The 14,561-nt window shown below is 47.7% G+C and overlaps 5 protein-coding genes across 5 annotated transcripts; 3 read left to right on the top strand and 2 right to left on the bottom strand.

Annotated features, from left to right (window-relative positions):
- Window positions 1–2,658: 2,658 nt before the first annotated feature.
- N7471_012846 (uncharacterized protein) lies at window positions 2,659–4,045 on the top strand (the record flags this gene model as incomplete). The annotated part of the gene is made up of 2 exons (XM_057285565.1): window positions 2,659–2,752; window positions 2,799–4,045. 2 exons carry the CDS (start codon window positions 2,659–2,661, stop codon window positions 4,043–4,045), a joined length of 1,341 nt encoding a protein of 446 aa, XP_057131831.1.
- Window positions 4,046–4,381: 336 nt separating this feature from the next.
- On the bottom strand, window positions 4,382–4,738 carry N7471_012845 (uncharacterized protein; the record flags this gene model as incomplete). Its single annotated transcript, XM_057285564.1, has 1 exon — window positions 4,382–4,738. The coding sequence occupies one exon, from the start codon at window positions 4,736–4,738 to the stop codon at window positions 4,382–4,384; it is 357 nt and encodes a 118-aa protein (XP_057131830.1).
- Window positions 4,739–6,241: 1,503 nt separating this feature from the next.
- Window positions 6,242–8,190, bottom strand: N7471_012844 (putative MFS aflatoxin efflux pump; the record flags this gene model as incomplete). The annotated part of the gene is made up of 5 exons (XM_057285563.1): window positions 6,242–6,945; window positions 6,999–7,179; window positions 7,225–7,560; window positions 7,617–7,877; window positions 7,939–8,190. The coding sequence occupies 5 exons, from the start codon at window positions 8,188–8,190 to the stop codon at window positions 6,242–6,244; spliced, it is 1,734 nt and encodes a 577-aa protein (XP_057131829.1).
- A 345-nt stretch (window positions 8,191–8,535) lies between these two features.
- On the top strand, window positions 8,536–10,849 carry N7471_012843 (uncharacterized protein; the record flags this gene model as incomplete). The annotated part of the gene is made up of 4 exons (XM_057285562.1): window positions 8,536–8,930; window positions 9,002–9,029; window positions 9,080–9,607; window positions 9,653–10,849. The coding sequence occupies 4 exons, from the start codon at window positions 8,536–8,538 to the stop codon at window positions 10,847–10,849; spliced, it is 2,148 nt and encodes a 715-aa protein (XP_057131828.1).
- Window positions 10,850–11,431: 582 nt separating this feature from the next.
- N7471_012842 (uncharacterized protein) lies at window positions 11,432–12,577 on the top strand (the record flags this gene model as incomplete). Its single annotated transcript, XM_057285561.1, has 2 exons — window positions 11,432–12,084; window positions 12,145–12,577. 2 exons carry the CDS (start codon window positions 11,432–11,434, stop codon window positions 12,575–12,577), a joined length of 1,086 nt encoding a protein of 361 aa, XP_057131827.1.
- Window positions 12,578–14,561: the final 1,984 nt, after the last annotated feature.

The following is a 14,561-nucleotide window of genomic DNA, read 5'->3' as shown; positions in this document are numbered from 1 at the left end:
ACTTGCTGTATTGTACATCTTTTCGTTGGTTGTCGTCGATCATCATATCATCCTTTCACTATGGATACAGACTGAAGGGACTACAAATTACCAACAAGCACATAATCGAAGATCGACGTCTCCGTTCCTGAAGGCTTCAGCAACTTGGACCGTGAGTGCCCTCTCATACTTCAAGGCTTTCTTATGAATCAGGGCCAAAGACAACTTTCCATCGTAACTTCTGCCGACTCGATACCAGAGGAAATTGGACCAATATTGTATACGTCGTCAAGAAGATATGCATTACGTCCATCGTCTTTCCGCGGCATTTGAATTGATTCACCGCATAGCACGTGTGAAGTGCTGATTCAAAAGAGCTTCATAAAATAATTCCTAGCCCCCTATAAATCTTGGTAGACAAACAGATAACTATACAGTGGTGATTGACTGTATAGAGTCCGCATCCATAAGTATATGTCATACTTTCGCCACATTATTTCGTCTAGGGTGGTATTTGTTAAGTTGAGACTTTCTACTGGCGGAAACTATCTAATCAAATTAGAAATTGACACAAGCGATTCTATGGATAGCTACAGGATACCGGACTTGCCTCTCTATATCAGATGATATAATAGTGACATCGCCATCAATCTAGGGAGCTTTATGTGCTAATTTTAGCACCTGATCCGATTTGGGTCGCAAGCACGCCAATGGACGGGTGGCTAGGATGACGAACCGTGGTCGAACTCAGAGGAGCCAAGTTAAAGCCTATTTACCAGCCAAGACAGCTATTTTAAAGGTCTAAATAACGCCAAACTAAAGGTCTCGAAGTGCCTGGACTTGATCTCAAGACCAAACCGATGTATTTAAGCTAGCGATAGTGATGTGCTTATAAAAGTAAATGTCTTGGACAAAACTGGGTTGCGGAAAGTCAAAATCGACACGATATGGGAAACACGCGACTTTATTACAACACCACATATGCAAACCGTGGAGACTTTTTTCTTTGGGAAAATCGCTTGTCTAGGCCTAAGAATACTAATCGGCAGTGAATAGTTCCAAAAAACTAAATTATGTTCAACAGGAAGCGACGTTCTTTGTCAATTTGGCTCAATAGCGAGGCAGAGGACGAATAAAGAACCAAGCTGACCCAAAATAGCATTTTTAGTTCACGTTTAACGATGATGTATGCCAAGTAGAATCAGAGAATCAGAGCTGGATTGATGATAGACTCGTTTAGATCTGCAGCCGTATTGTGAAAATGTATCTTTCACTTCCTTGACGCCGATAAATGTCCTCATGTTGCCTCCAGAGTCTATTCATGATCATGTTATTATCAATCGCTTATGTATGGACATACATGCATGCACGCTGTCCCCATGTCTTGAAAGTTGAGCTGTACCTATTCGAACCTTGAGATATCGAGTTACGCATCTAGAGCGGGTTATTGTAGCTGTGTTAGGCTTTACTTGCCATTTATCCTTCATCAATCTGGACAGCAAATGTCGCCGAGTAGGCAATCTAGCTAAATCGAGACCGTTGAGCTAATGCGACAAATCCGGGGAAAATAGAAAATAGAAAATAAGTATCTAAACAAAGAGAGAAAGCCTCTACTATGGTTGGGCCCGAAGCGTGACGTCACGTAAGCTGCTGCAGGACCCCGCATGAGAGGTCCAGACAAACCCCAGATTTTAACTCTTGCTTTCTTAACCTTATTTCCGTTCCTCTTTCACCCTTTCACTAGTAGATCCCGACCGATCTGTTTGAATGCGGGTCTCTCATTAGCTAGCTTAAAATATTCATAGATTTAATAATAAGTTTCCACAAAGTATATACGTGCTAGGACCCGAACGTTCTGAATACGAAGTGATCGACTTCTGGGGCGTGACAAGGATTCCCCCAGAGTGGATTCGTTCCGCGGTGGGCTTGGCATCGGCCGCGCTCTTGGCATCGCCCCAAAGTTCCAGGTGTCTCAACGCCATCCACGGGACCACCATTGCTCACTATCTAGCCCTAGATCTTCCTAAATCCACTGCACGAAATTTACTTTGGCCCACGGCGCCCTCACTTTTGATGGCTGCATCTCAGCTGGAATGAGAAGAGAACCTCGTATCTCGGATGGCGGCCAACAAAAGGTCTTCTGAGATCATGATGTGAGATTCATCTCATTCACTCATCTAGATCTATGAACCACAAAGAAGCCAAAGTATAGACTTTGAGAAGTGTTGTTCTAAACGGAGCGATCCCTCGCTCGGTAACATACACTGGTCTATTAGTGGTAGGAAGAAAGGAGTGTATATCTCTGGATAGGTTCGCATAGACGGTTGAACCGCTTTACATCATGATTTCCAGGTAGTGGCTTTCAGGTCCATGATACTATATATATAATTTGCGGATGAGGAGCCGCGCCACTTAAGGTCTAGAATGAACTCTTCCTTGGACAGTGATTCTTCGCTCGAATTGTACAGGTTTGTTTATTTTGGGATACGAAGGATAAACTTTTCGAATGATTGAGTAATTTGGGTATAAAATTGTCTTGTGTCCTCGACCAATTTCGATTCCAGATCATAGCTCACTGTCAATCGAGAATCTCTCAGCACTGCGCTATATTCTATCTCTCCAGGATCCTTTCAGGAACAACTTGGTTGAACTTGGCTGCCAGCCACCACTCTCTCTATCATGAAGATTCAAGGCTTCGTTGGAAGCGCGTTTCTCCTGCTTCTGTCGGCGACTGAGGTCTTCGCCGCACCGGCCGACCCAAATTCCCTCGAAGGTGTGTGTTACGCAGAGAAAAACACAACATTCACTGACCTATACAGCTCGGACTTCCCGTTGCAATCGAAAGGATTGGAATTGCAACAACTGGGACTGGAACAAGTGTGTCTGTAATGATAAACACTGCCAGAAGGATTTGAAATGTAAAGATTGGAACTGGGACAAGTGTGTCTGCAACGACAAGCATTGTGATCGAAAGGATTGGAAGTGTAAGGACTGGGATTGGAACATGTGTGTCTGCAACGACAAGCAGGTGTGCCACAAGGATCCTAAGTGCAACAATTGGGATTGGAACAAGTGTGTCTGCAACGACAAGCATTGTGATCGAAAGGATTGGAAGTGTAAGGACTGGGATTGGAACAGGTGTGTCTGCAACGACAAGCATTGTGATCGAAAGGATTGGAAGTGCAGGAACTGGGACTGGAAAAAGTGTGTTTGCAACGACAAGCCCTGTCAGAAGGATCCTAAGTGCAACAACTGGGATTGGAACAGGTGCGTCTGCAACGACAAGCATTGTGATCGAAAGGATTGGAATTGTAAGAACTGGGACTGGAACAGGTGTGTCTGCAACGACAAGCAGGTGTGCCACAAGGATCCTAAGTGCAACAACTGGGATTGGAACAGGTGCGTCTGCAACGACAAGCATTGTGATCGAAAGGATTGGAATTGTAAGAACTGGGACTGGAACAGGTGTGTCTGCAACGACAAGCAGGTGTGCCACAAGGATCCTAAGTGCAACAACTGGGATTGGAACAGGTGTGTCTGCAACGACAAGCATTGTGATCGAAAGGATTGGAAGTGTAGGAACTGGGACTGGAAAAAGTGTGTTTGCAACGACAAGCCCTGTCAGAAGGATCCTAAGTGCAACAACTGGGATTGGAACAAGTGCGTCTGCAACGACAAGCCCTGCCAGAAGGATCCTAAGTGTAACAACTGGGATTGGAACAGGTGCGTCTGCAACGACAAGCCCTGCCAGAAAGATCCTAAGTGCAACAACTGGGATTGGAACAGGTGCGTCTGCAACGACAAGCATTGTGATCGAAAGGATTGGAATTGTAAGAACTGGGACTGGAACAAGTGTGTTTGCAACGACAAGCCCTGCCAGAAGGATCCTAAGTGTAACAACTGGGATTGGAACAAGTGCGTCTGCAACGACAAGCCCTGCCAGAAGGATCCTAAGTGTAACAACTGGGATTGGAACAAGTGCGTCTGCAACGACAAGCCCTGCCAGAAGGATCCTAAGTGCAACAACTGGGATTGGAACAGGTGCGTTTGCAACGATAAGCACTGAATCATCTTCTGATGATGGCAATTCAACATTGTCAAAAGTCAGGTCGAAGCATTCAACATAATCGACAGTTTACAGGAAAAGAGCCGGGTCATTGGATAATGAAGATAATTTGTGAAGTTTATGCCATTTGGACTTCTGAATGTACCTAGTTAGTGTTGATGACAATCAAGTAATCCGTCTTCAGCGTTTTATTCCCATAACTAATAGGCTGAAAGTTATTACCATTAGTTCCTCGGTATACTGCCTGTGTCTATATTTTGTTATAGACCTCGCAATAAAAAGGTCATGACAAATTTGTTCGCCAACCGTTCCAAACCCGTAGACCCCAAAGTCCTTCTATCTAGATACCTTGGTCTTATTTTCTTTGTCCCAAACATGAGCGTTGGGACTATTGGAGAAAGCTTTTACTTCCTTGAGTTTCTTCTGCAGGTACTGCAGCCCAACGACGTGAATGCGTTTCTCCAATACCATCTCCATCTCTATCACATCTTCTTGGTGCGAATGTTCAATGGGACACGACATACCAGTAGTTACAACGCAAATGGCACCGCAAAAAAAAGCCAACTCCAAGAGACACCCAATATTCTCTGCAGCAATCATATTGTGGCCAAATTGATTGAGCTTGGTGTCGACATTGATTATAAAAATCTCACTGGTGGGAGTCGGCTCTCGCTCTTGGCTAGCGGGAACCATTTTGCGCTCATCCAGAGTTTCGTCCCCACGGGGCTGATCTGTTATCTCTTGATGTTAACCGACTGCATTGGATGGATCATGCGGCAAGTCAGGGCTATCAAGGGGTTGGGGATTGGTTATTTCGGGCGATACGAAAGCTCGTTGATACAGAGAATCCTGTTGAGAGCTTTATCATAAAACGACACCTCCACAGGATGCTGATATGTGCGACAGAGAGAGGTGGTGAGGGTATAATACATTCCCTCCTGACAAAAGAGGGAGTTGATGTCAATAATGTACCTCTCTGGGAAGCTTTACCCCCACTAGTCGGCTCCCTTCAGTCTGTTCCATAGGGAATTTACACAGCCTTGGTTGGTACATTTCAGTCTACCTCATAGAATTCTGTTGGAACATGGAACCGATCCCAGTATCATAACCCCAATTAGAGACCCTTCCTCTATCGGCGCATGTGTGGGTATATATGAAAATCCTGTTTCAGTTGCTATTAGGAAGTATCAGAGGTACAGTCTCATTGAGCTGCTCTCGGAGATGTCTTTGGTTCAAAGCGATGCATAAAGAACACCGATGAATTCCGACTTCTAGTGGAAAATGGAGCATATTATACTCAGGAGCTCTCAACGAGGCCGAGTGTTCTGTATTCGCGCGACTCAGGATAAGAATCACCCTGTCTAGTCCATATAACGCGCTCGCACTCATAAAACCCACCAACTAAACCTTAAACGCTCAATCCCTATAGAATCCCTTTCAATGCTACAAGTACATACGACCACAGGGCGTGGAGAACAGGACTTCCCGTTCGCTTAGCCGTACTTAAGCCGCATACTCTACGCGGCTAATTCTCGAAGCGCCTTAGACACTAAAGTGGCTAGGAAATATATCTTAGGGTGAGTGTAGGTGATATAGGTGAGAATTCTGCGTTACCTTATCTAATATTTTATCCATGAGAACTCGGATTGTACAGGTCCATTTTCCAATGACGTGATTGTTCGTCATAGTTGCCCACATATATTTTATTTCGCTACTTTCCCTTTAGGCCGCAAAAGCTCCCATCAATTTCAATATCTTAAAGAAACACGGAGTTACTATCATGGCTGATGATATCTTAAGAGAAGAAGGTCTTCCTGCTACCACACCAAAATACCAATATCAAGGTGTAAAGCAATGTCTTAGGTGCTTTGAACTTGAGTTAGAGCGTTATGACAGGGACGGTCAACACGGTGACTGCCTATTTGTTATATTTGATCATGTGGATGATCGTTCCTTCTAGGAGTGTTTCGAACGACTCTGCAGAAGGCCTCCTTGTGCATTCATTGGTGACCTACAACTTCATTTCTCATACTAATGTTCCGACGATTACTACCTATATAACAACAAGCATCCTACGGATGAGTGGCTCGTTGGAATAAGAGTACATGCGTATAAAGCTAGCCAGAGAAATTGGGCTATTTGAAAACTCCCTCTCCAAGTTGAGCCGTCAAAGAAGACAAATCCCTCTGGTTTCTTCTATTTATCTCCCGCCGCTTCTGCAGTCTGCTCCCCTTCAGCTAGCGCATTATTCTCGGCATCGGGCTTTGGCTGTCCCTTCTTGATACTCTTCCATTCCAGAGTAGCCGCACCCAGTACTGTCAAACACGAAATAATCAAACCGATCTGAAACACATTCCGCAGCGCTTCATTGTAAGAATGGAGGACCGTGTCGTGCAGATCTGCCGGCATTGTATTCAGTAGCTCCGTGACACCTGCGGATGTGACAAGGCGGGGGTTGAACCCTGACAGGCCAGAAAGTCTCCCCGCGAGCTGATTTGCTAGGATATTCTCCCCGACGGAGACAAAGACGGCTGCCCCTATCAGCTGACCGAACAGCATCAGTGCTAGCCCAGATGGCACGTCTGCCTTCGGAAGGACGGTCTGCGCGGCGAGGTTGGGGACTTGGAAACACAAGCCCAGACCGATTCCGTAGACGATCTGATAATTGATCCACTTTCCCTCGCCGGTATCAACCTGGAAGGTGGTGAGGAGACCAGCTCCGACGGACATGATGCAGGATCCGATGACCGCTAGTGGGGTGTAGTATCCGATCTTGGAGTTTGTTATCCCACCGCTAATCGAGCCGACAACCATTGATATCATCATCGGTAACACGCGGATACCGGACTCCACGGCGGAACTGCCCTTGATGGCTTGGAACCAGATCGGGAGGAAGTACACTGTGATTGAATTTAGCAAGAGGGGATAATGCTTGATAGTGCGGTCTTATTACCAAAGATATAGTTTCCAGAGCCGACGCAGAGTGTCTGCCAGAAGCCCGAAATGATACTGCGCTGCGAAAAGATGCGCACGGGAAGCGTCGCTGTCTTTGGAAAGAAAACCTGGACGACGAAAAAAGCAAGAAGTAAGATGACCATGAGAACCAGGCAAGCCACGACGCGGCCACTGCTCCACTAAACGGTCAGTTATAGTTGAAAATAATGGCACACATGACTTACAGCATACATCTGACCACCCCACTGAAGTGCCAATATGAGGCAGACAATACCAGATACCAGAAGCGTAGTGCCAAAGAAATCTAGTTGCAGCAGCTTCTCGGTCCAGGAGATCCTTGCTATATCTTGCTTGGGGACATTGAGGCAGAAGGCAATCAAGACCATGGCGGCGCCACCAATTGGCAGATTAACATAAAAGCACCATCTCCATGTCACGTTCGATGCAAAGGCGCCACCAATCAAGGGACCTACGACAGAGGCAGTACCAAAAAGGGCACCGAACAGTCCCTGAATTTGTGGACGTTTCTGGAGAGGCACGGAATGGATGATGCACATTATCTGAGGCCCAACTGTCAGGAATTGGTAGAAAGGGCAAGGGATTGTAGTCAACATACAGTTCCGGCGAGGATACCAGCAGCACCGACTCCACAGATCGCTCTTCCGACTATAAAGGTCACTGAATTCGGAGCCGCTCCACAGATGGCAGAGGCAACCTCAAACACTATAATACTGGCAAGGAAGACGATTCTGACGGAAAATAGCTTGTACAAATTGCCAAACAAGAGTTGGAATGCGCAGCATGTTAACAGGTAGGCACTTCCATACCAGCCAACGTCGTCGAAGGAATTGAATTCATCGGTGATTTTGGGTATTGCCTATCAATTGCATACAATTTAGCGCTAGAATTGGACTGAATTTGATGTATGATGTACATACCGTCGAGATGATTGTTCTGTCCAGCGCGACCAGGAACATGGCGACAAAAGCCGAGACGATCAGACAGGTAACTCTAAGGGTGGACTGGTTCTCGGGCGGGCCCGGAGGACCTGGAGGGCCTTCAGCCTTAGCAGATCCTTGGTATTTGACTCCTGCATCGGTAGTCGTCTCGCGATGCTGGTTCATCAACTCTGGAGCGCCTATTGTAGCCGATTTGGTGCTTTCAAATATGGAAGTGTATGGTGGAGGCATGGTGATTGTAGTATTCGTAGCTCCACTAACCAAAATGCGATCGATCTGTTATCAAGGCACAAGACATAATATTCCAGACCAGAATGAATACATGATGAGAAAACCGCCGACATTTAAAGTTGCGCGAAGGGAAAATTTCGGTGGGAGAATTCGCATTTTGTAAAGGTTGAGCTATACAATGGTCGGGGATTAGAAAGTGCGAGGGTTAGCGAGTAACGTGGGTTGCGGACATCATAAAACCCGATTTGCCCCTTCCCTTTCCTCCTGCCCCTAACCACCCCGGGCTTCGGGGTCTGGGCACTATTAACAACGGTTCTGTCGCAACAGGACCGATAGTCTCGTGCCATGGCAACGCCCATCTCTGCATCCGAACAGACAGGCACCGCCAAGGCCCGGCGCGTGCTGGCGTGCGTGCTGTGTCAGCAACGCAAGGTCAAGTGTGATCGTACATTCCCTTGCGTCAATTGTGTACGTGCCGGCGAGCAGTGCGAGCAAGCAACCCGCCAGCGACGCCGGAGGTTTCCCGAGAGGGAACTGCTGGCGCGCCTGCGGCACTATGAGAGCCTGCTTCGCAAGCATAACATCAAGTTCGATCCTCTCCACACGCCTGCTACAGACCGTAGGTCTGCTAGCGAGGGTGAGCGAGATGAAATTCCAGAGGGTACTCAGTCGGAAGGTGCTCTTCCTGGTACGGATTCTCGCCCGTTGGGAGAAAAGGAACCAGTCAAGTCTAAATTATTGTACGAGAATCCGTCCTGTTGTTTTGGCGAAAGCGCCCGGGCATACTTCTGGATGACTAATCATATAGTAGGAATATTTGGCATGCCATGAGTCAAAAAGTATGACCGACTATGCGAGTGATCGTGGAGCTCACTGACAATTGGGAAAGACTGTAGATCCCGAGGAAGATGACGGAAATGACGGCGAAGACGGTGGAAACGACACCGGGTTCCTGCACGACAACGACGATGTGCGCCACGCCGTGATCAAGAAGGCATGGAACCATATGTTTCAAGGCAAAAGCAATGACCACCTGTTATTCGGTTCACTGGCAGGTAATGTCGACGACCTTTCTGCTTTGCACCCGACCCAGGTACAGATCTTCAGGTTGTGGCAGGTCTACTTGGACAACGTAAATCCTCTTCTCAGAGTCACGCATACACCCACCCTTCAAACACGTATCATTGATGCTGCTAGCGATATCGCCAATATCAATCCCAAATTCGAATCATTGATGTTCAGTATCTACTGTGTCTCCATTCAAAGTCTCACAGATGGTCAATGCAGCGCCTTATTCGGATCTCCCAAAAGGGATCTCTTGACGGCGTATCAGGTTGCATGCCAGCAGGCGTTACGCGGCTGTTTTATTCTGCGCTCCAGTGACCGGGAGTGCTTGACCGCATTGTATCTCTATCTAGTAGGTGTATCCAACCGATCCGTCCGCACTCACTGATCTTTTCAGGTATCGATCAGACCGGACACGGACCCTGCATCTCTGTCATCAATGCTTAGCGTTGCAATGCGAATCGCTCAGCGGATAGGTATTCACAATGAGTCAATGTACGGTAAATGCTCTGCCCTAGAGGCGGAGATGCGTCGGAGACTCTGGTGGTCGCTCGTCGTCTTTGATAATCGCATCTGCGAAATGTCCGATTACAAAACCGCGTTGCTGGCTCCTACTTGGGACTGCCACGTTCCTCTCAATGTGAGTGATTTCGAGCTTCAACCGGAGATTAAAGCCCCACCCGCAACAAGCAACAGACCGACGGAGATGCTCTTTGCTGTTGTGCGCAGTGAGCTCGCCGACTTTGTCCGTCACAGTGCCTTCCACCTTGATTTCATCAATCCGCTTTTGAACACGATGTCTTCTCGATCTACCAGTGTAGACGAGGCGGAGCAGCTTTTGGTGCTGGAGAAGACACTAGATGAAAAGTACTTGGCCTTCTGCAACCCAGAGAACCCACTGCACTTCATGACGATCTGGACAATGCGGGGGTACATAGCTAAGAATCGTCTCTTGCAACACTACTCCCAATACTCGACGACCACCATGCAGACAGACACACAGCGCAACGTGGGAATTTCCCACGCCCTGCGCATGCTGGAGTGCGACACCAACCTCATGACGTCGCCTCTCACCAAAGGATACCTGTGGCTTGTTCACTTCCACTTCCCCTTCCCCGCGTACATTCACCTGTTGCAGGATTTGAAAAAGAGGCCCGTCGAAGAGCATACAGACCAGGCGTGGGAGGTCATGAGCAACAACTACGAGGTCCGGATCATGGATGCCAAGGAGGATGACCGCCCCTTGTTCGTCGTCTTCTCTCGCATTGTCCTTCAGTCTTGGGAGGCGCGTGAAGAGGTAGCCAGACAACAGGAGACGCCTCTGGTACCACCACGTATTGTGTCAGATATCCGGAACAAAGTGATGCAGATGATGTCGAATTTCGGACAGGATTCGGACACAGTGGAGCCTGGTGGTGCCTCGAGTGTCAATGAGGATAACCTATCAATGCCCCTGCAGATGGATTTCAATTTGCCTGGGATAGGGTATGGCCCTTGGGGGCAGGCGTCTACGAGTTTGGGACCGTGGGGATACCCTGAGATGCCTGAGCTGAGCTCCATGGACATGGATGCGAATCAGTTTGTTTTGAACTAGATAGAGTGTAATACGTTGCATGTACCAAGCAGGTGAGAACGCTCACAGGAAGAAACAATGATGTGTCAAGTCGTGATGGTTGTTACTACTTTTAATTTGAGATGAGAAATGATACGTTGTGCTTTCCAGCTTGATACAACAAACCAAATTTGTGAGGCAAGGGGGGCTGTGGATACATTTATGGGGTCTTTTATGGGGTCTTTTACGGGGTCTCTTGGTGGCCTTTAACGTCTTCAAATATTGTATATCATTTCTAGTCCTCGTCTTATACAGCAAGAACGAGATATCCATGGGATGTACCTAATGTGGTTGGTACACATGTACCGATATACCTAGGTAGTTCCTTCCCGTTGAGTTCTTTCCTATTCCGTAGTCGGAACTCCCAAGTCTACCTGCCCCACCTCTCATCTCTTACTCTTATATCTCAGTCTTCCAAGTTGTCGGCATCCCAACCTTTGATTCTCATATAACCCCTCATTCATTATCGACACCCTTGACAGACCAATGGAATCTTTCCAAGCTGAATCAGAAGGAATGCCCATTCTGAAAAGAAGACAAGACCACCTCGCAAGAGACCTACGGATGGCCCGCAAACCACAGAGGGCACATGGGTCGTTTGAACTCAAATTATTTACCAGGGCGGCAAAGATCGAGAATATCAGCCTGGAAAAGTCTGAAGTGGAGCGCATTATCTCACTTGGAAGATTCAGAGGCACAGAGGAGGAGTGGATACAGACGGGCGAGGCAAAGAGAATCTTCGAAAGGATCCGAGCCCAGGAGCAGAACCGGGACATTTGCCAATTTGTGGCTGAGAAATTGGAAAAACTGCAACCGCGGATAAATCTGAGGGCATCTTCCATCAAGATCATGAGCACCGCTATGGGGATGGCAATCAAGGATACGCACGCCGGGAATCAAGACAGCTGCCAGCACGACCAGTTTCGAACAGATATCATCGAAGCCTACGAGGCCAAACACCCAGACCAACCATGGCTTTGGTGCCCAATTCTGGGTGATTACCCCGATGAAGAGGACGATCAAGCCTCTCACATCTTCCCTACATTCATGGGCAGAGTGCCACGGATGCCATATTTTGCAAGAAAAGCCCGGGGGAGCTCCTCTCCCCCCCTGAGTGGGCTACTTCTGTCCCAACGGCTTAGGCATTATTTCGATGCAGGCAAATTTGTCATCGTCCCAGATGTTCCGGAGAACACGCTTGTGTCCCAGATCAAGGGGTAGCTCGACCGTGAGCCAAGGGAGTACCGGGTCAGGCTAACTGACCTTGATTGGGAAAGGAAGGACGAGCGTATTTCGAGATTTCTAGATCTCACGTTTGGACAGCTGGACGGCCGCCCGCTAAAGTTCCATTCCAGTTTCCGCCCTGCAGCACGGTACTTGTATTTCCATTACTGCGTTCAGATACTGCGCATGTGCTGGCAACATAGCAGCCAGGGAAAGTCTAGTCAGGCGTCTGCCATTCTCCAGGCAGAGAAAGGAAAGCCATTTTTGCGGTCCGCGGGGAGATATCTCCCACGCAACATGCTTTTGGCGCTGGTGGAGGAGATGGGCCACGAATATCAATTCGTCCTAGACGGTGCTGCGTGCATTCGTTACAATGCGGACAACCTTCTCCTTGGACTTCTTTCTAGGAACGTTAAGGCACAGCCATCTATTTTGGCACCTGGGGTTTTAGAAATGCTGGTTCGGAAGATGAAGTTCTGGGGTTGAAGACGATAGTGACAAGGAAGAGATTTATTATTATCAACGATAGCAGCATTTAGGCTGCAGAAATACAACTATGCGAGACAATGTGCCGCCGTAACTAATTTAAATCCCTGTATCCTGCAACTTATGCACGCAGTAGTAGGCGCTGTTACCGACCCAAAAATTCAAACACCCCGCTAAAATATATTTTGGGTAGCCCAAGACGACTTACTCTTAAAAGGGCTCGAAATCTCCAATGTCAGTTCGTATGCCAATACATCATAAGTTATCGACTTATCTTCCAAATAAAACTCATCTAAACTCATCTTCGAAGGGCGTTCTAAAAAGCCTCAATTTTTGTTTGTCGTTTGTCAACGCCCCTCTGCAACTTCAGTTCTTCATCACTTTCACTTCATCACGTCTTCACTTCTCTACTTCATCAGACTCGCCATATCCTCACTATTTGATATTTTCATTATTTCACGGATGCTTGACTGCGCTTTTCCTTAACCCAACATGCTAGCCCCGGAGATCGCCAACTTGGTGCAGTTCTTCTATCCTATCGGCAACACACCTGCTGTATGCTTGACTCAAGATCTTCCATCAAAAAACAAGGCCGATCTACTGCTTCTCGGCTGTGGGGACGTTCGCCATATCCTCTTCACCATACACATGGAGCAGCAGGATCGTGATCCACGTCTTTTAGACGTTACATGCTGCGATGTGGACACCGCTGTGATTGGTATGACGACTGGTTCCGATTTTAGGTTCTACAGACTAATGAGAAAAATCCTCCACAGCTCGCAATATCGTGTTGCTGTCACTAGTTCTGGATGATGTAGATGGCGCTAACGACCAATTCATTTGGGATCTATTCTATCATTTCCGCATCGATGAACGTTCTCTTGATCTGTTGCAAAGCCAAACAACCAAGCTGTTGTCCCTGTCAACCTCGCTGCACACATGGCAAGAGAGCGAGTATGGTCGAGTGATCAGGATGTGCGATCGTATCTCTCTTGAACAGTTACGCGACATGTGGCGCTTCTATGGAGAAAAGAGAGAAGGCGACGTGCTTCGTCGCTTCAAGAAGAAGCTCGATGATGGAATGAGAATTTCTCAAGAGTTTCAAAAGTCGGTCCTTGGTGACGAGATGAATGTGATAACGGGAATCCGAGCTGCTGCCCCTGCGTGCTTGCAAGCTACCCGTGCCGTTGGTGATTTGTACAAAAACTATTGGGCTTTCGGTACCACCGAGACTGATGAAACAGCTCGCTCCGTTGCCGTCAATTTCAACCCCATGTTTGCGCCCAAGGATGGAAACATGTTTTTGCATTATGGGACCGACCCGGTGCTTGGATTCCACATCGGCTCTTGCTATGCTCCAATTGAGCCAACGTCGCCTCACTCGGGCTCTTCTTCCGACAACCCTGAGCTGCGTGAAATTGTCAAAACCGCCAAGACAGAATTCGGCACCTGGACCAAGTCGTTCAGGGCGCATTCCATGGCTGACTTGATCACACTACGGTTCTTTGTTGGAGATGCGGTGGCTTTTGCATACACCCTCCAGCAGATGCGTACCACCGGTCCCTCAAAGTCGTCTCATTGGTACCGTGATCGGTATCATTTCGAGCCGCTGGTCTTGGATGATGAACAATATTCGGACGCCTCGGCACCACTTGTGTTTGATATTATTGACACATCTAACCTTATAGATCATATCGGGGCCTTGAATCTGCTCACTGCCACTTCGCCGCTTCTTCGCAACAACTTCTCAGGGACGCTTTATTCAGAGAAGCTTGTGCGGACCCAGGAAACTCAGATATCCCTTCTTGAAACTCTTCTATGTGGAGACATGTCTACGATAACCTCGCTTCTGGGTTTGGTGCCCGTGGAAGTGGCGACAAACACTGCCTTCTCATCTGCAGGCGATGAAGCATTATGTCAAGACACGTCAGGACCCTCATCCAAGGCTGGACAAGTGTTCTCGAGAATTGCATGGAAGAGACCG

The sequence above is a fragment of the Penicillium samsonianum genome (genome assembly GCF_028829775.1).
Source record: "Penicillium samsonianum strain IBT 33392 chromosome Unknown utg000007l_segment0_segment0, whole genome shotgun sequence".
Lineage (NCBI taxonomy): Eukaryota > Fungi > Ascomycota > Eurotiomycetes > Eurotiales > Aspergillaceae > Penicillium > Penicillium samsonianum.
This window is presented reverse-complemented; position numbering and strand designations above follow the sequence as displayed.